Source organism: Cinclus cinclus, chromosome 28, assembly GCF_963662255.1.
Source record: "Cinclus cinclus chromosome 28, bCinCin1.1, whole genome shotgun sequence".
NCBI classification, from domain to species: domain Eukaryota; kingdom Metazoa; phylum Chordata; class Aves; order Passeriformes; family Cinclidae; genus Cinclus; species Cinclus cinclus.
Window position 1 is genome coordinate 1,857,013 of NC_085073.1, and position 19,908 is coordinate 1,876,920.

General features: G+C 58.8%; 1 protein-coding gene across 1 annotated transcript in view; it reads left to right on the forward strand.

Annotated features, from left to right (window-relative positions):
• The first annotated feature begins 610 nt into the window (after positions 1-610).
• The window catches only part of UNC13A (unc-13 homolog A), a 35,573-nt gene continuing 16,275 nt past the window's right edge, over positions 611-19,908 (forward strand). The window contains exons 1-23 of the mRNA XM_062509885.1: positions 611-632; positions 5,222-5,251; positions 5,615-5,714; positions 5,936-6,053; positions 6,235-6,358; positions 6,559-6,632; positions 6,712-6,766; positions 7,452-7,487; positions 8,011-8,221; positions 8,671-8,796; positions 10,163-10,589; positions 10,620-10,780; positions 12,424-12,517; positions 13,506-13,552; positions 14,874-14,961; positions 15,967-15,972; positions 16,260-16,331; positions 16,635-16,854; positions 17,383-17,610; positions 17,788-17,929; positions 18,293-18,462; positions 18,903-19,018; positions 19,122-19,285. Coding sequence (XP_062365869.1) covers positions 611-632; positions 5,222-5,251; positions 5,615-5,714; positions 5,936-6,053; positions 6,235-6,358; positions 6,559-6,632; positions 6,712-6,766; positions 7,452-7,487; positions 8,011-8,221; positions 8,671-8,796; positions 10,163-10,589; positions 10,620-10,780; positions 12,424-12,517; positions 13,506-13,552; positions 14,874-14,961; positions 15,967-15,972; positions 16,260-16,331; positions 16,635-16,854; positions 17,383-17,610; positions 17,788-17,929; positions 18,293-18,462; positions 18,903-19,018; positions 19,122-19,285 — 2,831 coding nt within the window. The remainder of the gene's footprint in view (positions 633-5,221; positions 5,252-5,614; positions 5,715-5,935; positions 6,054-6,234; positions 6,359-6,558; positions 6,633-6,711; positions 6,767-7,451; positions 7,488-8,010; positions 8,222-8,670; positions 8,797-10,162; positions 10,590-10,619; positions 10,781-12,423; positions 12,518-13,505; positions 13,553-14,873; positions 14,962-15,966; positions 15,973-16,259; positions 16,332-16,634; positions 16,855-17,382; positions 17,611-17,787; positions 17,930-18,292; positions 18,463-18,902; positions 19,019-19,121; positions 19,286-19,908) is intronic.

Sequence of the window (19,908 nt, forward strand, 5' to 3'; positions counted from 1 at the left end):
ATCTGAGCATTTCTTTGGGATGTCATCTTCGGTGGCCGAGAGGAGAGAGGGGACAACAGTGGGGGAGGGTGACAACGACAGTGTGCCCGCAGCTGCTCAGACCCATCTCTGAACGCGCACAGCGCAGCCCGGGGAGGCCATGCCTGGGGGGCAGTGAGGGAAATTCTGCACCCCAAAACCACCTCCCCCCCTTTAAGGCTGTGCAGGCAGGACACAGCTCCCCCCCACCCCAGCTGTACAAACCAGACGACCCCACCCTCCCAGGGAAAGAAAGGCACGACAGTCCCCCAGGGCTGTACGAGCCAGACAGACCCCACCCCCCGCACAGCACGGTTCCCCCTCTTTGGGCAGGACCCTCCGCCCCTTCCGCCGGGCGGTGCGGGTGTGCCGGGCCCCGTTCAGCCCCGCCGCTCCGTGCCCCCGTTCAGCCCCGCCGGGACCCCAGCCCCGCCTCGCCCCCGGCGCCGGTGGGGGCTCGGGGGGCGGCGCCGCGCGGGCGGGGGCGGGGGTGACGTCAGGCGCTGTCCGCGGTGCTGAGGGAAGATGGCGGCGCGCTAGAGCCGGGCGACGGCCAGGGCCCCCCGCGCCCCCCGGCACCCGCACCGCCGCCATGTCGCTGCTCTGCGTCGGAGGTAGCGGGGCACAGGGCACGGCCCGGGCGGGGGGCGCGTCCCGCAGCCCCCGTGCTCGGGGCAGGGAGCGGGGAGCGCGGGGCTGGAGGGGCTGAAGGGAGTGCGGGCAGCGGGGAGGCGGTGGGGGGGGGGGGGGGTCGTGGGAACGTCTCCATTCACAAGCACCCGGCGCGTGGATTTATGAATGAACCGGCGGGGGCGCGCGCGTGGCGCGGGAGCCGGGATTGGGGGTGGGGGAGGGACGGGGGTGTGGGCGCGCCCTGCCCGCGCAGGGATCCCCTCGGAACGCCCCGGGATCCCCCCGAACCCTGACCCCAAACCCCCGCCGGGAGAGACGGGGCTTCCCCCCGTAACCCTCCCTGGCTCCCCCCCGGCCGTGGGAAGGGGGCTCCTCTCGTAACAACCCGCGGGTTTCCCTCACAACCTCCCACCGTTGTGGGGAGGGAGCTGCCCCCACAGCTTCCCACTGCCGGGGAGGGAGGGGGCTCGCCTATAAAGTCGCCCTGGGCTCCCTCCGTAGCCTTCCCCCGCCGTGGGGAGGGGGCTCCCCACTCGCTGCCCACCCCAGCCGCTCCTCTCTATCTCTCTCCATCTTCCCACCCCCTCGGAGCCCCCTTTTTCCCACCCTTCCCCCCCCCCCCCCCCCGCCTCTCTTCCCGCATTTCCCTCAGGCGCAGACCTCCACGTACTCAGCCCCAAATACCCCTGCCCGTACACCCCCACCATCGCATCTCTCCCCTGTACCCCCCTCTCCAAGACCCCACCCCTCATGCCTATCATCAGGCACATGCTGCAGACACAGCCCTCTGCATTCCCAAACACCCCCTCACCAAAAATACCCCATATATGCCCCCAACACCTCACATCTATCCCAAACCCCCTAATTACACCCTCAAAATTCCTCCATTCCCAAACATCAACCAGCCCCATCTATGTATCTCTACATTCTCAGTCCCCCAAACAGCCTCTATGTGCCCCAAATCCCACATTCTCCCCACTTCCCTCTGTGAACCCCTAAATACCCACTCAAATGACAGCCCGAGCCCCAGTCCCACCTCCTGCAGCTCCCTATGCTCCTGCAGGTGTTGCCCCAGCTGGACATGGTGGTGCTGTTGGGAATCAGGGCAGCTGGGGGCGGGGGGGGGTGGGGGGGTCAGGGTGAGAGCCTGGGGGTCTGGTGCTGGTGTGTTAGGGGATCTGGGGCTGCTGGTCACCCCATACTGGGATGAACCTGGGGGAGCGCACAGGTCCCTGCACCCAGCACACTGAGCCCTGCCCAGCTCAGTGCACAGGTGAAGTCCTGCAGGCTTGGCTTCAGCCTCACTGGTCAGTCAGGATGAATGATCAGTAAGAGGGGGACAGAAGTCAGGAGAGGATCCCTTTATTTCCTTCACAAGGCCCTATGACATCCTGATGGGGATTGGGTAGCACTCATGTGTCTTGGGTCATAGGATGGAGGAGGCAGAGTGACAGCTGGGACAAAGTAGGCATAGAGTGTCTGGGATTCCCCCACCCCAGGCAAAATCTGGAGGAAAATGAGGACTCTCCCAGTGCTGCCCAAGTTCATGAGGATGAATGATGTGTGTCCCCTTCCACCCTCTGAAATGTTCTTGTCCTGTAGGTGCTGTCACAGCTCCCTCTCTCATGGCAGTGCCACAGCTGGCATGCCCCTCTGTGCCCCCCAGCCAGCCCCAGATTTTAGGTACTGTCCTCTGGCAGGGGAGGCACCTCTTTACTCCCACGTAAAGGACTGTCACATGTGGTGACGCCCTCGGTGGTGCTGGGGATGCCTGCTGAGAAACAGCTCTGAGTGGGTTTGGGCTTCCCCCAGTACCCCGTCACCACTTGCTGGTCACGCTTCTTGTGCTATTTTTGGGGGTCCTGAGGACAGGAGTGCCATCCCAGAGCTTCCCCCAGGCTTTCCCTGCCCCTCCCAGGGGCTTTGTGCCAGGGGGTGTCCCTGCATGACAGGCACTGGAGTGACCTGGGAGAGTGGGTGAGTGGGGACAGGAGGAGGTGTCTGGAGTGGCAGGAGACAGATGGACAGATGGACAGGCGGGCGGACGGGCATCCGGAGAGACAGATGGAGAGACGGAGGCACAGATGGACGAAGGGGATGGGAGATGTGATCATGGGGGCTGAGGGGTGGGTGGTTGGACTGACAGAGGGGTGGAGGGACAGAGGTGGATGGATGGATGGATGGATGGATGGATGGATGGATGGATGGATGGATGGATGGATGGATGGAGGGAGGATTGGACAGAGGGTTGGATGAAGGACAGAGGGTTGGACAGATAGATGGAGAGATGGACATAGGGATGGGTGTGTGGAGAGACCAGGCCCCAAGATAGTAGGGCGGACAGGCAGAGGCATGGGTGGATGAACGGACAGGGGATTGGATGGAGAGACAGGTAAATGGATGGGCAGAGGGGTGGACACATAGGAGATGGACACATGGTGGGTGGTGGGGTGCGTGGGTGGACAGACAGGTGAATGGATGGATAGACAGAAGGATGGGTGACGGATGGGTGGGTGGAGAGGAGGGTAAGTGGACAGGCAGCAGGATGGATGGACAAAGGGGTGTGTGGACAGACAGAGGAGTTGAAAGACAGACAGGCCTGTAGGGGCATGCCCAGCCCAGTTTTCATGCCATTCCCAGTCCAATCTCTGCCATCTGCCTTCTGCCTCAATTTCCCCAACTGGTCAACATCCCCTGAGAGTAGCAAGATCACTTCAGCCTGGGAAGATCCCAGCTTGTTGATGTCACGTGAGTGTCACACTGTCCTCAGGTTCTTGCCTGGGGACTCAGGTTGAATTTAGTCCCAGGGTGGCACCCCAGGACTTGCCACCCCTGTGCCAGCTGTGAGGACTCTTCGATGGGTGGGAGGGCAGCACATCCCACAGATGGTGACAGCAGGATTTCTCCCTGGCAGGAGATGACAGCCAGGAAAGCCACGTGTTCCCTGGGTAATTGTTTGTTCCTGTCAGCTTGGGTATTTTTGGAGCTTTTCCTTCCTCTGCTCTCCTGTTCCTTTTTGGAAGCAGCAGCTGGTGAGGAGTAGTGGGTGCCCCGGGCCCGGGGGAAGGGGGATCCCTGTCAGCCACAGGCAGGTTCTGGCTCCAAATGCTCTATTAGAAGAGAATAATATCAATTTATAGTATGTATAAATACATTATATTTGATTTACATAATTATTACACAGAGTGGTGCCAGCCATCCCCAGATAGCCTGAGGGCTCCCAGCCTGGTGTCACTCGAGGATCTTTGGAATCCCAAAGCCTTGTGCCAACCCCCCAGGTGTGAATTCCCCATCCCTGAGTGAAGCTGCAGCTCCTGAAGCTCCCTGTGATTCCCTGGGAACATGGCTGCCAGTGACATAACTGGTGACCTTCCTTCGGGCAAAAAGCCACCCAGCGTGTCACCCTTTCGGTGGCACAGGGCAGGCAGCCGAGTCAAAGGGTCCCAGTTGTTTTCCGAGGGGATGGTTTGTCCTGCCTCAGTTTCCCCGAGGCTTCTGATGCCACGTGGGCTCCTCCCAGCCCTGCCAGGCACGTGGCGCTGGCGGCAGTCCCACGTCCCCTCCAGCGCTGGTGGCGGCTGATAAGCGGCTGGCGAGTGGCACGTCTCCGAAATCAAATTACCTTTGATGTTGCCAGGGCTATTTTCATCCCTCCTCGGTCACGTTGGTCCTGCACCCGCTGGCACCCGCGTCATTCACCCATTCTCCGGGTGCTGTGTCATTCCCTCCCGCCTGGTCTCTCCCCGGCAACCCCTCGGACGTCCCTCGGCCCCGCCACCTCCCCCCGCCCCCGGCACTGGCAGCATCGGTACCTGCCTGTGCTCAGCTCCGTTTGCCCTCCACTGCAGCCGGAAGCTGGGGACTGACCCCCACCCAAGTGGGTAAAGCTGGGGGGGTCAGCCAGAACTGGGAGGGGTTTCCCATGGAGCTGAGCAGGATCAGAGGGCACCCTGCACCCCACAATGGGCGGGATAGGAACCAGCCCCACCGTGCTCCCACGGGGGAGACAGGGCTGGGATGCAATGGGGATGTTTTGGGGCTGTATAGGATTTTGGGAGGGCGTCTACTCCACTCCTGGGGCTGTCTGTGGGCAGGGAGGATAACAAGCCCCTGACCCACCAGGTTCCCTGTGGGAAATCTGGGTCAGTGGTTTGGGAGACTCTTAACCCTGATGCTGCTGAGCTGGTGCCACCCAGACCACAGGTTTTCCTCTGGATATGGATGTTAACATCATCTGTTTATAAATAAATCCCAAATCAAAAGTGTGAGGTGAGGGGGGTAACATGTCCTCAACAGAGGAAGGCTGATCATTTGGGGTTGCAAACTGTCCCAGAACAGCAGGGTTTTTGGGGGAGCCTTTTCTTCCCTCTGATGCCCAACTCCAGCTCATATCTGATCCCTCACCCTCACTTGGCATGGGGGATCCCAGCACTTTTCCACCTTGCAGCTGGAGGGAGCATGGGGAGCAACCAGAACTGGGGTCCTCCCACCTCCTTGACACCCTGGTGGGGATCCCCAACCTTTCCCCAGAGTCTCACCCTGATTTTCTTCCCTCTCTTTGTCCCCATAGTTAAAAAGGCCAAGTATGATGGGCCCCAAGGTAAGTGAGATCCCACCTGCCTGTCCACCTGAGGGGAGAAGGTGGGGGACTCTTGGGCTGGTTGGATGTAGCAGGGTGAGAGGAGGGCCTGAGGGAGGAGGTTGAGGGGACCCTTAGCTCTGGAGGCATCATTTGGCAAGCTGGGGACACACACACACACACACACACACACACACACACACACACACACAGCGGGGGAGCACGCACACACGGAGCACAGGACTCACATGCTACCAGCCCTGGCAATGTAGGATCCCTCCTGGGACTGGGGTGGTGAGGGAAGTGAATGTGGGGGTGGCAGTGGGTGGTGTTGGAAAGTGGGGACACACTGGGAGTCGCTTCACCCTCTTTTTGTTCCCCCAGAGAAGTTTAACACCTACGTGACCCTGAAGGTGCAAAATGTCAAGAGCACAACCATAGCAGTGCGGGGCAACCTGCCCTCCTGGGAGCAGGACTTCATGTTGTGAGTGTCCAGGGGGAGCCCTTGGTCCCTCATCCCTGCTGCTTCCCCTTGCCCCCATAAATAACACGGGGAGTCTTCCACTGCCCTGACCTCAGATCTGAGGGCTCATCTCAGTCCTGGGTCCGAAGGGGCAAGTAGAAGCTGGGGTGGTCCCAAGAGGCTGCTGAGACCTAAGGGGGTTAACTTCATGGGGAGTAACCCGATACCTTTCCTGTCCCCAGTGAGATCAACCGGCTGGACTTGGGCCTGACTGTGGAGGTGTGGAACAAGGGGCTCATTTGGGACACCATGGTGGGCACAGTGTGGATCCCCCTCCGAACCATCAGGCAGTCCAATGAGGTAGGGAGGCAGGCACAGCCATCTCCCTTCTGAACCCCAAGGTACATGTGCCACCCCTAGCTGTCCTTTGGGCCAGGCAGAGCCTTCCCCATCCTGCCTGAGGTCAAACCCTATGTGCTGGGGTTGTGGGGCCACAAAAGATGGCTCTGGGAGCTCTACTCACCCCATTTCTACCCAACAGGAGGGCCCTGGGGAATGGCTTACTCTCGACTCTCAGGTCATCATGACTGACAACGAGATTTCGGGCACCAAGGATCCAACTTTCCACCGCATCCTCCTTGACACACGCTTTGAGCTGCCACTGGGTGGGTGTGCCATCCCTGGTCCCCAGACCCAGGCCGTGTCTTGCCTTCTACCTGTCTTCTTCTACCTGTCCTGTCCCCTCATCCCCAGGGATGCTCATGAGCCTTGGAGCTGGGGCTGAGGGTCTGATCTTGTGGCCCCAAAAGTTTGAAGGCTGTTTTGGGGGAGGTCTGTGCACCAGCTGGGGTCTTTGCCCTCACAGATATCCCTGAGGAGGAGGCCAGGTACTGGGCCAAGAAACTGGAGCAGCTCAACGCCATGCGGGACCAGGATGATGTGAGTGCACCCAGGCCTGGGGTGAGGGGGTAGGGGCAGTGCTGCCAGCAGGAGCCCTCACTGGCCCCTCTCTCCCCAGTATGCCTTCCAAGAGGAGCAGGAAAAGCCTCTGCCTGTGCATGGCTCGCAGTGCTGTAAGTGCTGCCCACACCCTCCTTTCTTCCCACTCCCACACTGAGGAATTTTAAGGGGTAGGCTCCACATCTGCTTTGGGGCATTGGACCCCAACCCAAGTGGGGCTCAACTTTACCCCATACCCAGCCCCCATCCCCATTCCTGTTGTCCTTCCTGTGTTAGCCAGTGTTTCTTTGCTGTCTCCGAGCTCCACAGTGGGTGAGCCTTCCTGTGGGTGGAGGGGAGCAGAGGTGGGAGCAATGGGGCTGATGAAGACAGTTCCTCTGGGAAAAGGGGCAGCAGGATGGTGTGGTGGGCTGCTGGATGGGGGGCCCTGCAGAGGTACTTGGAGTGGCAGCTCAGTTTATCCCAACACGTGCCTCAGTGCCCCCTTCTGTAACCACCCCAGGAGCATGCGTTGTTCAGTGCCCCTGTGCCCAACTCCAGGCCCTGTCCCCTGTCAGTGCCACAATGACTGACCATAGCATTGTTCCCAGCCCGGGTCAGTGACACCATACCCACCCCAGGCACTGTCTCCAGTCCATCTCGGTGTCATCATGGTCAGGCCCAGGCAGTGTCCCAGTGCCACTGTGCCCCATCCTGTTCCCAGGGCAGTGTCTCCAACCCAGTGTGCCCTCTGGGGAGATGCTGGTTCCTCCCAACCAGCTGCCTCCATCTTTCTTGTCTCTGCCCATTTCTTTGTAGGCAACTGGAATTATTTTGGCTGGGGAGAACAGCAGAGTAAGTATCCTGCCCACTCCTCTCTTCCCAGCCTGGGGGTCACCAGCACATCCCTTTTTGCCTGGCCCAGGGCTCAGAGGACCTGGAGCTTGGGTCTAGCCTGTGGTCTTGTGCCATTACTCTGTACTGGGTAAGGACAGTGTCACCAAGTGCCCTGTCCTAGGCAGGGCTGTCCCCATGGGCTGGTGGGAACATGGCACCATGGGGCTCTGGGGTGTCCCAGCGGCAATAAGCAGCTCAGGGTTTGCCTCTGTGGTGGGACATTGGTGGGGTAGAGGGACGGTCCCTGCCCCCATCCTTTCCCCCCTTCTGTATGTCCTAAATTCCCCCTCCACCTTCCCCTCATCCCCCCAAAACCCTTCCCGTGCTGATAACATGTCAGCTCACCCCTCATCCTGCCCTGGGCCCGCCTCCCCAGCACGGTCCCACAGTGGTGGGGACACAGTGGTGGCACTAAAGGGTCTGTGCAGGGTGGGGGGCAGATTTGGCCATTCCCTGCCCCACTCATTGTCGCCCCTTGCAGATGATGATCCTGACAGTACCGTGGATGACCGAGACAGTGACTACCGCAGCGAGACTAGCAACAGCATCCCTCCACCCTACTACACCACGTCCCAACCCAATGCCTCTGTGCACCAGTACCCCATGAGGCACCAGCAGCAGAGCTCCCGCGACTCCTACACTGACTCCATGCAGAGCTATGAGATGGACTACTCGGACCAGGCACCCATGAGGTAGTGTGGCCACAGCCAACTCCCCCTGGGACCGGTTTTCTCAACCTCCCCCACAGGTGACAGAAGCCAGCAGGTCGTCAGGGTGACGCCAGGGTTGGCGCTCCCCAGTGCAGTGGGTGACAGAGGGAAGGATGCTAAGATGAGGAAGAGTGGGGTGGTGCTGGCCCCATCCAAGCCTTTCCTTCTCACTGGGAAGTTTTCAAACTCTTTTGGGTCTCTGCCCTCCTCTCTCCTTATTGGGTTTGGGCCCCCCCCCACCCCTGGCTGTCCCTGCTGGGAGCTGGGCAGTGGAGTGTGGGGTGGCTGGGGACCCAGACGTGGCAGAGCCCAGCCCAAAGTGCCAGCCCCATCCAGGTGGACAGAGCCCCCCTGCCAGTGTCCCTATGGCAGCAGGGGGTGGTGGGTGGCGGTGGGACCTCGCTGACCATGTTCCTCTCCTCCCCTGGCAGACGCTATGGTAGCATAGACTCTGCCGCAAACGGACCCAGCGACGCTGAGTCCGGTTCTGAGTCGAGCAGGCGGACCAGCCGCCAGCCTTCCCTTGAGAGCAGGCGGTCCCTAGACCTATCGGATAGGTGGGTCCATACCTGTGCCGTGTGCCGTGTGCCGTCGCAGAGTGCTGTGGTCGGTCCTTGCAGCCATGGTGAGGCCAACACCAGTCCTGGCAAGGGCGGCCTCGTGCCACCCTCCCCGCCCCGGATCGGCCTTGTACAGGGACAGCATTGGGATGCTCCAGGTGTCCCCCCGGCCCCTCTTGCTGCTGCACCCCAGTTCATGGGGTGACATCCCATCATCCTGCTCCTGCTTGCTGTCACTGCGACTGTCTGGCAGCACTGCTGCCTGTTCCTTGTCGTGCCAGCGGGTGTGGAACTGAACCCTTGGGGACTCAAGTGCCTCCCCCTGTTCCTGGTCACCTGGCAGGGTGTGCCTGTCTGGACAAAAGCTTCATGCAGTGATTTGGGATCCTGCGATGTGCCAAGAGCACCTCTCCCAGCTCTGGCCAGGATCAGGATGGGGAAGTGTGGGGTTTCCAGGTGTGAGCTGTGTCTCCTGCATCCCTGTGCCTCAAGTGCTCCTTCCCAAGGTACCTGGATGATGCCAGTACCCCTCCCAGCTGGAGCCACCCTGAGCCATCCCCCAGCACTCTCTTCCCTGCGGTGTCCCCTGGCTTCTCACAGCCCGGCCCAGCCCTTCATCTTTGTCCCCTCACACACCCCCTGAGCCCTGGCTGCCAGTGCTGGAGACATGGTGTCGGCCTCTTCCTCGGCATGTCCCTGTCCTGTCTGCATGTCTGCTTCTGTAAGCCTGTCCCCATGGAGCCAAGGGGCTGCCCTGTCCCTGGCAGCCTTCTGGGACACAGGGCCCCCATGGGCCTCCCAGTGCAGGCAGCTGTGAGAGGAGGGGGCTGGAAGGGCTGGGGGGGCAGATGGGATAGGGGAAGGAGTCAGGCCTGGCAGCTAAAGCAGAGAGGGGGCCCCTGGATAGGTATGATGTTAAGAGGAGAGAGGGGATTGAGGGTATGTCCTGGGGTGGGGGTGCCTGGGAGGGCTGTGGGAAGCACTGGGATGACAGGATAGAGGTTGGGTGACAGATCTGTGTGTCAGGGGCAAGACAGGGCGTCTGGCAGCAGCAGGAGGCAGGATCTGACAGGGGGTACTGCTGCTCCCACCCCTGGCTGGGGTGAGCCTAGGAGACAGACACTGTCACCCCCATCCCCACTCTCAGCCCAGGCACAGGCAAGGAGGGCAGAGTGCCCCTGCTTGGGGGCTGGTTCCAGCTGACAGGGTTTCCTGGTTCTGTGCTTCTGGCTCCCACGTTGAGGAGCCCAATGCTCCCAATGGGAGCTGCACATCCTCCCACCCCTAGTGCAGGGCCCCAGGGCTCTGCCTGGGATGACACAGACCCATGGGAGACCTGTCCTTGTGTCCCCTCACCCCTCAGCCCCACAGGGAGCAGCCGCTATGCCTCGTCGGCAGAGCTGAGCCAGGGCAGCTCCCAGCTGAGCGAGGACTTCGAGAATGAGAGCCTGAGGGACTCGGAGTTGGACGAGAGGGATGGGGACTCCTACCACTCCTGCCACAGCTCCGTCAGCTACCGCAAGGATTCGCCGCGCTGGGAGGAGGAGGATGATGATGATCTCTACCTGGAAGAGGAGGAAGAGTTCATTGAGGACTACAGTGAGACTGAGGAAGGCTACCCCAAGGAAGAGGAGCTGGAAGAGGAGGAGGAGGAGGGACTGCAGGAGCAGGACACCTATGAGGCCCCTGAGCATGAAACATACCCATCACCACAGAAACCCCTGCCACAGCAGCAGCAACAACAGGTCCCGCAGCAACAGCAGCAACAGCAGCAGCAGCAACCCCAGCTGGTCCCACAGCAGAAGCCTTTCCTTCCTCAGCAGCAGGAAAGGAAGGAGGAGAGGAAAGAGGAGAGGAAGGAGGAGAAGGACACCTCTGCCCCCCAGGAAGCCCCTGAGGCCCTCCAGGCCCAGCGGGCAGAAGAGGAACTTCCCATGCAAGAGGCAGCCCCAGAGACTGAGTCCCCAAAACCAGCTGAGAGGTAGGAGGGGGAACTGAACTGTTGTGTCCCTGGGATGGCACTGTGGCTGGAGGCACTGAGGATGCTCTGGAGGTGGCTTAAGGGTGTTGTGGTGCTTGGCACAGGACCAGGGACCTTCTGCTGTGTCTGGAGCTTTTCCAGATGCCTGAGCCGTTGAGGTGGGGGAAGCCCACCTTGTGCCACCCAGGCAAGAGACTGATCCTGGTACACTGCCTGGGCCCAGCCACCCCTTGTGCTAAGCATGGCTCAAGTCCTACTGGGGCTACAGGGCTTCAGGTTTATAAACCTGCAGGTTATAATCTGGGACAAACATGGGGCTGGGGGAATGGGATCCTGGGGCTATGATTCCTCTCCTCTGGCACAGGCTCTTGACACCCTGGGTGGAGCCTGGTCAGAAGAGATTTCCTTTACAGAAGTCAGTCCTCTTCCTAGGCCTGGTAAAAGCTCATCCATGGCCTCCTGTGCTGTACAAGTGAATTAATTGGTGGTCAGGTTCCTGATGCAACATGTGAATAATTCATATCTTGGGGACAGATTCTTCAAATATCATTATTGACCATTTCCATTTTCAGTGAGTGTCACTCCTCTGTGCAGAGGTGAACTGTGATGGACGTTTTCAGCCTTTTATTTAGTTTAAATTACACACCAGGTATGGGGAATCTCTAATTGCAACCAATGTGTAATGAGCTGTTTTTAAAAAAAATGGATATTCAGGTCCAAGACCTGGCCGGAACCTCAGGGCCTCAGGTCATGTCTGCCTGCAGTGCCCACTGGGCGGGGGGGCTTAGGGTTCCTGTACTAGGATTTGGGGACTGTGAATTAGTGCTGGGGACCCCAGATTGTGTTGGCATCCCCAGATTAGTGCTGAGGGCCTCAAATGAGCACTGATGACCCCAAATTAGCTTTTGTGACCCCAGAACAGCACCGGGGACTGTGGATTAGTGCTGGGAACCACAGGTTAGCACTGACGATCCCAGATTAGCAGATCCCAGACAAAGCCCCCCAGGTCTGAGCAGGTTCATCTCCTGAACACGCCATGGCCTCTTCCCAGAGCAGTTCTGGGTTTCTCTCTCCAGTGTCACATCACACCAGGCTCTCCAGGAGACTTGTATGTTTGGAGGATTTATTTTCTTTGCCTCCTTGTCTTGATTTTGTAGGAGAGGAGAAAAAAGCCCACAACACCCAGCATGTCCAGGCAGACACTTTTTCCCTGGGCTTGGAACCCTGGGGTCTTGGGTGCTCTTTACTCCAGGAGGCTGGTGGGAAGTGGCCAGAGGACATTGTGCTGGGGAGACCGGGGGGGGGGGGGGGGGGGGGGCGAGGAGAAGGATGTTTAATTCACATGCTTGTGTTGCCAACTGTCCCCTGTGTGTCACTTGAGTGCCCAGGGCAGGTTCTCCTGAGAGTGGGGAAGCTTCTGGCTCCTCCCCAGTGCTCTGCCCTGATTGTGCTGCCCTTTGCAGCAGGACCTGCTGCCTTTTCAGGTCCTTCCTGGTACCAAGAGGCGGTTTTGCCATGGCCACTCTGTCTCAAGGCACATCAGGATCCCCAGATTGCAGCCTCAGACCTACTGGGGGTGTGGGGGCTGCTCCCCTCTCCCTGGTACTGTGCTGGGAGGTGACAGGGGATTTGTGTGCTTGCAGGGAGCCAGGAGAAGAAGAGGTGAAGGACCCCAAAGCACGAGCCAAAGCCAACTGGCTGAGAGCCTTCAACAAGGTCTGCATACAGCTGCAGGAGGTGAGGACCCCTGCCCCCTGCCAGGGCTCTGGGCTGGGAGCACAGTCCCTTTCCACAGCTGGGCAGCTTCCAGGGACAACCATGGACCTGGGGGTACCAACAGCAGTGCCCACAACCCCAGTCCCACTGAGTGGGATGCCCTGGAGGTGCCGGGAGTGCTGAGGATCCTGTGTGTGCTGCATGCATGTGCTGGTGCGAGCCCCCCGCCTTCTCCCCTCTGTTGAGTTGACAATATTTTGTTTTGTTTTTAGACTCCATCCTCCATATTTTCTTTTTGTTTTGGCTCTGGATTCGCTCCCCGGGGTCTCGATCCCCCTCCCCACCGCTTCTCTTTTCAGTTGTCCACCACCATGGCCCTTGCACCCGCGTCTCCCCTTCCTGCAGGGAAGGGGTGTAGCCTGCCTGCAGGTAAGCATGGCCACCTGGAACTTCCAGCCATGTGTGTGGCTTCCCTCTGTGTGTGTGAGTGTGTGTGTGTGCGTGCGTGTATGTGCAGGGATTACCCATGAAAGAGGGGTAATGGTCTCTCTCTGCCCTTCTCCTCCAAAATAATCCCCTCCCTGCAGGGGTAGATGGCACTGCTGGATGATCCTTGCACACACACCCTCTTCCATGTGCTCTGGCTTTTCCCTGCTTTTCTTTCCAACTGCTGTGGGCCCCTGAGGACCTGCTGAACCTTCATGATACTTCTTCACTCCCCCAAGCCCTGAATTTTTGCACAGTGTAGCCATCCCCCCCTGCTTTGCCAGCCTCAGCCCCTCTGCTGAAGCCCACCCATTTGCTCACTGAGGTCAGCCTCCTGAAGATATTTACTCCCAGTGCCAGCTTTTTGCTGGGAAGAGTCCCCTTGGTTTTGGAATACACTTTTCTCTGTCCACCCTGCTTATCCTTCCATGCTCCCACAGTGCTGTGAGCATTCACTGCCCTGGGGAGGTTGTCCCCACACTGTGGCTCCTGCTGTACCCTGACACTGTCCCTTATTTTCCAGGCCCGTGGGGAAGGTGATGGAGAAAAATCTCTGTGGTTCAAAGGCGGGTGAGTACAGGGGGAAGCTGGGTACACTCCTGGGTACACTGGGTCCCCAGGATCTCAGCCCCCTCCTCATTAGGATGTGATTAATGACCTCAGTAGGGGGCTTGTGTGGGGAAGGGTTGCCAAGCTGTGGGCATGCAGGGAGGCCAGTTTTGTGGAGCTGAATTTTGGGACTGGTCAGTGCTTTTGGAGCAGCCAGCGGACATGACATTGTTCTGTGACTGCAAGAGCTGCTGCTTCTGTGGGGGAGAGCAAGGAGGTGAGTTGAGATGGGGATGAGGAGGGGTAGCAACTCCTGTTTCCCTCATGGAGTGTTGTCATGGGGAATCCTGTTATGGGGGGGCCTCTCACCTGGACGGGCTGGAAGTCTCAGTCCTGTCTTGCCCTTGCAGACAGCCCGCAATGGACCTGGGCAGAACCTGGTAGGTTGCCTGAGAATTCCCAGGTCACTCCAGGGATTTATTTCCAACAGGGCTGTGAAGTTCCATTCCTGTCTTGTGTTCCTTTGCAGCAGAACTTGAGGCTCACCTGCTCTGCTCTCCTTTGGGGTCCCAGAGGGAACCCCAGCTCTCCAGCCTCACACTGCAAAGCCAAAGCTGACTAAGCCAAATGGGCAGCTGTTCTCCTTGGTTTCACTGTTAAGCTTCATATGGGGAGAAATCACAGTTTTTGCCAAAATCCCCTTCCCCCTCAGTTTTTAGTTCAATGATCCCTACCCTGGCTGGGGTGGTGGTGGGGATGGCGATCCCATGGGTGCGTCCTGGGCCACACAGGGCTTGCTTTGCAGTCATATTAACCAAGTCCTAGATATTGAAAAGAAAACCTTTCCTTTGAGGGTGGTGAAGCCCTGCCCAGGTTGTTCAGAGCAGCTGTGGCTGCCCCATCCCTGGAAGTAACCAAGGCCAGGTTGATCTAGTGGAAGGTGTCCCTGCCCGTAGCAGGGCATGCAATGAAATGAGCTTTAAGGTCCCTTCCAACCCAAACAGTTCCATGATCCTCTGAAGTGCTGAGTGACTGTGGGGCAACAACAGGGGGCCCCTTACTGCCACAGTTTGCCCTTGCCCGCTGACTCTCCTCTCTCTTGCAGGCCTGGTGGTGGGCTGATCATTATAGACAGCATGCCGGACATTCGCAAGCGAAAACCCATCCCCCTAGTTAGCGATTTGGTGAGGTTCCTCCCAAGGCACCCCCCATAGCTGCCAGCTTTGCTCCTGCTGTGCTCCACCGGACTGCGCCGCCTGTGCCCTGCTCCCCAGCTGCCTCTAACATGGCTTGTGTTCTCTGTTTTCTTTCCTGTGGCCTGGCTGGGCCTTCCCTGCGGCAGGGGGGCGGCTGTAAGGTTTCTGCGCTGCATTAACAGCATGCCCGACATTAAGCCTGGACGCAAATCTCTCCCTCTAGTCAGCGATCTGGTGAGCGCGGTGCAAGGGGTTAAAGAGACAGCGCCCTTGGGGGCTGCCGGCCAGCCCTCGGTGCCCCAAGCCCTGACAAGGGGGGGCGGGGGTGTCCCACACTGCTTGGGGGGCTCCTGGCCCTCCCTGCAGTTGGGAGCTGGGCTCTCCCTATCCGAGGGTGCTTCTCTTTAACGGAGCTCTGGTCCCTACCCCAAGCATCAGCCTAAGGTTTCCCAGGGCTGCATCTGGTTTTCCATTTTTTTACTGGTGCTGTGTCCCATATCCCTTCCTGTCTCAGCTGTCATAGGTCCCTTCAGCTTGGATGACACTGGTGCTGGACAGACAGATGCCTGTACCAAGGGAGGGCTGGCAGTGGCTTTTCCAAGTTGCCCAGACCCTGTGCTCCTGTCCCCACTGTCCCAGTTTATGGGGCTGGAGACCCCTGATGTATGGGCTCCCCATGATGGGGTCCCCTCCAGACCCTGGGTTCTATTTCACAGGGTCACTCTGCTGGTCCCCTCCTGCTCCTGATGACAAGAGACAGCAATTTCAGAAACCAGATACCCTTGTACCCCAGAATTAGGTGCCCTTCCCCACCTTCCCCCTCTCTTAACACCTTGTCAGCTCCACTGTGTGCCCTCCCTGGGGTGCCACTCTCCTGTTCCCAACCTGCCTCCCCCCATCCCCCCATCCCCTTGCTGTCCCCAACTTAGTGCCCCCACCCCAGCCCTCTTGGGCAGCTGCTGATGCTTCTGCACTGTGCTGTGTTGGTGTTTTGGGGGTGGGGGGTGATGGGGTGGGCAATGTGTGGGGTTTAGGGGAGCTGTTGCCCTTCCCAAATCCCTGCTGGGATTTGCAGGCTACAACCAGTGCTGTGGCTTGGGGACACATTCACCCCCACCACTGCTGGATGAGGGGGTGTTGCTCCAATTCCCACTGGTTCTGGCAGGGAAGAGGCTCTCCTGGGAAGTGTTTGCACTAATGGCTTTTTATTCCCCCCTTGCCGGCCCTGGCTGCCCACAGGCCATGGTAAGTGCCCCCCACCCCATATCCCCAGTGGTCTCAGACATGTGGTGAGAGGCTCTGCCCCACTGGAGCTGAACTGGGAATGTCATAGGCTGCTGAACTGGTTCCAGTCCCACTGCACAGCAGTGCTGGTATCAATGGGGGCTGGGCTGTCCCCACTGCCCCCATGCAGCCAGGACCTTTCTCTGTCTGGGTCTGGGGTCTGTTCTGAGTGTTTCACAGCCACTTGGGGGTGGAGAAGGGAGCTCTTATGGTCTGCTGGATCTGGAAACTCACTTTCTTGCCCACAGTCCCTGGTCCAGTCCAGGAAAGCGGGAATCACATCTGCGCTGGCCTCAAGCACCTTGAACAATGAGGAGCTGGTAGGTGCTGGGGTGGGCTGGGTCGGGGATGGTTGGAAGGGGGAAACTGAGCCTCAGGGACCAGGCCAACAATGGAGATGCAGAGTCTGTGCCCCACCAGCATCCTCTGGTTATGCGTGAACATCCAGGATGCTCGTGGTAGCACCCGGGGATAGAATCCTGGGATCATTAGGGTTGGAAAGGACCTAGATGATACTAAGTCCCACTGTCAACTCAGCACCACCACCAGTAAATCAATGTCCCCAAGTGCATCCTCTGCCCTGCTTCAGTGTTTCTCCCCTTCTCTGCCTTGTCCCTGCACAGAAAAACCATGTTTACAAGAAGACCCTGCAAGCCTTAGTGTACCCCATCTCCTGCACAACTCCTCACAACTTCGAGGTGTGGACGGCCACCACCCCCACCTATTGCTATGAGTGTGAGGGGCTGCTGTGGGGCATCGCCCGGCAGGGCATGCGCTGTGCCGAGTGCGGCGTCAAGTGCCACGAGAAGTGCCAGGACCTGCTCAATGCTGACTGCCTTCAGAGTAAGGACTTGGGACCCACAGTCTTGGCCCTTCTCACCTTAGGGAGGGAGGAGGGAGCAGCCCAGGAGAGCTCCACTCCTGACTTGGGCATGGGAGAAGTGGTGGGCAGGGCACACTCATCCTGGGCAGGGGATAGATCCCTCCAGGTTTGAATTAATTCATGCATGGAATCATAGAATCGTGGAATTGTGAAGGCTGGAAAAGACCTTTAAGCTTATCAGGTCTAACCATCAACTCAGCACCCTTGTGGTCACTTCTAAACAATGTCCTCAAATGCCACAGCCACGTGTTTTTTTCATACTTCCAGGGGTGACTCCACCACTACCTGGGCAGCCTGTGCCAGGGCTGGACATTTTTGGGGAAGAAGTTTCCCCTAATACCCAACATAAACCTTCCCTGGTGCAACTTGAGGCCATTTCCTCCTGTCCCTGTCCCCAAGCCCACCATGCCAACCTGCAAGAGCTCTTGTCTCTCTCTTGGGTACCACCAGCCCCCCACCCCATCTCACCCATGCCTATCCTCTCCCAGGGGCAGCGGAGAAGAGCTCCAAGCACGGAGCAGAGGACCGGACCCAGAACATCATCATGGTGCTCAAGGACCGCATGAAGATCCGGGAGCGCAACAAACCAGAGATATTTGAGCTGATCCAGGAGGTGTTTGGGGTCAACAAGACCACACACACACAGCAGATGAAGGCAGTCAAGCAGAGTGTCCTGGACGGCACCTCCAAATGGTCAGCCAAGATCAGCATCACGGGTAGGCAGCTTGTCACCTTCAGGCTTGGGGACCATGAGAATGTCCCCATTGCTCAACCCCTCATTCTGCCAGGCAGCTTCAGCCTGTGGGGGGACAGAGGTGCCTGTTTTGGGGATCTTTGTGTGGCTGTGGCACTGACTTTTCTCTGTCTGTTCTCTCTGCTATGCTGTGCTGCAGTGGTCTGTGCCCAGGGCCTGCAAGCAAAGGATAAGACGGGTTCTAGTGACCCCTATGTCACTGTCCAGGTTGGAAAGACAAAAAAAAGGACTAAAACTATCTATGGCAATCTCAACCCCATCTGGGAGGAGAATTTCCATTTGTAAGTTGACCCCTGATCTCTCCATTCCCCTCCCTGGCCACTCATGGTTGTGCCAGACTGTACTGGCTCTTGCCATGTCCCGGTAGGGTGGGGGGATCCAGCTGGGCCTCATCCTGCCCCCACTGAGGTGCTGTGTTCCCTTGGGGTTCTGTTTTATGCCATGAGAGTGTGACTACAGGGGCTGATCTGGGCTGTGCTGGGGCTGCCTGGGTGTGGCACAGAGCCCACTGGGAGGGGACTGGTGCCCCCACTTCCCCAGTTCCTGTTCTGTGCTGGTCCCTGTTGTTTAGGGAAACAGTGATGGGGAGTAGCTGGAAAGACTTCGCTGCTCATCCTGGGGCTTGCCCTTTGTCACCTCCCCAGCGAGTGCCATAACTCCTCTGACCGCATCAAGGTCCGTGTGTGGGACGAGGACGATGACATCAAGTCTCGTGTCAAGCAGCGCTTCAAGAGGGAATCTGATGACTTCCTGGGCCAGACCATCATCGAGGTCCGGACCCTGAGTGGGGAGATGGACGTCTGGTACAACCTCGGTAACCAGCACAGCCTCGGACCCCTGCCCTGGCTCTGGGGGTGATGCATCCTGCTTATGCTGGAACCCCTGCCCTCAGCTCCAAGGGAGAGGTGCTGCCAGCCATAGGCTGAAGGCTATTGCAGCAGGGTCTGCTCTTAGAAACATTTAATATCAAAAGCCATCAGGATAAAGTATTTTCTCGGGTCATTTTCAGAACCCTCTACCCAGGAGGTTCTAGAACACTAGCCCCCAGCAGAGGGGAAACTAAGGCACAGAAAGGCCATGCCTCCAGCAGCTGGAAATATGGCCAAATCCCACCCCAGCCTGGCTACACATGGTGCTGGGTGTCCCCTCAGCCCTGGCCCTGTGCCAGAGCACTGTGCCCCTTTTTTTGGGCTGGCAGTGAGCAGGGTTGCCCCAGGGAAGCCTCACACCTTGTCCCTCTCCCTGCACCCACAGACAAGCGCACAGACAAGTCAGCAGTGTCAGGAGCCATCCGACTGCACATCAGTGTGGAGATCAAGGGTGAGGAGAAGGTGGCTCCCTACCATGTTCAATACACCTGCCTTCATGAGGTGAGCAGCCCAGACATGCACAGGGGGCACAGCCCCCTCCCCAGCAATGCCACCCTGCCGACACCTGCCCTGGAGAACTGACGGGACCCATTTGTACCTCCAGAACCTGTTCCACTTTGTGACGGATTTGCAAAACAACGGGGTGGTGAAGATCCCCGATGCCAAAGGGGATGATGCGTGGAAGGTGTACTTTGATGAGACAGCACAGGAGATTGTGGATGAGTTTGCCATGCGCTATGGGGTGGAGTCCATCTACCAGGCCATGACGTGAGTCCCCTGCCCCCATCTGGTTGAGAGGGGCTGCACTCGCCCCCCAGGTGGAGGGTTAGTGTCCCGATCTTCCTCTCCTGCTGCCATTGGCCCTCACCTCCCGGCCATGGGTGCAGACTTGCCCCAGACCTGTGCACCCATCCTTTCCCTTCCCAATGCAGTCTGGCACAGCCTCATATCAATTCCTGTGTCCAGTCTGGGCACCACAGTATCAGAAGGATCTAAAGCTGTTGGAGAATGTCCAAAGGAGGGACACGGAGCTGGGGAAGGGTCTGAGGAGCAGCTGAGGGCACTTGGCTCATTCAGCTGGAGCACAGGAGACTGAGGGGAGACTCCTCGGGGGCTGCAGCTCCTCCTGAGGGGAGGCAGAGGGGCAGGGGCTGAGCTCTTCTCTGGGACAGGGACAGGAGCCCAGCAAGGGCTGGAGCTGTGTCAGGGCTTGGGATGCAGCTCAGGGAAAGGTTCTTCTTTCCCCCGAGGGTGCTGGGCACTGCCCAGGCTCCCCAGGGAATGGTCCCGGCCCCAAGGCTGCCAGAGCTCCAGGAGCGTTTGGACACCGCTCTCAGGGATGCTCAGGGTGGGATTGTTGGGGTGTCTGGGCAGGGCTAGGGGCTGGACTC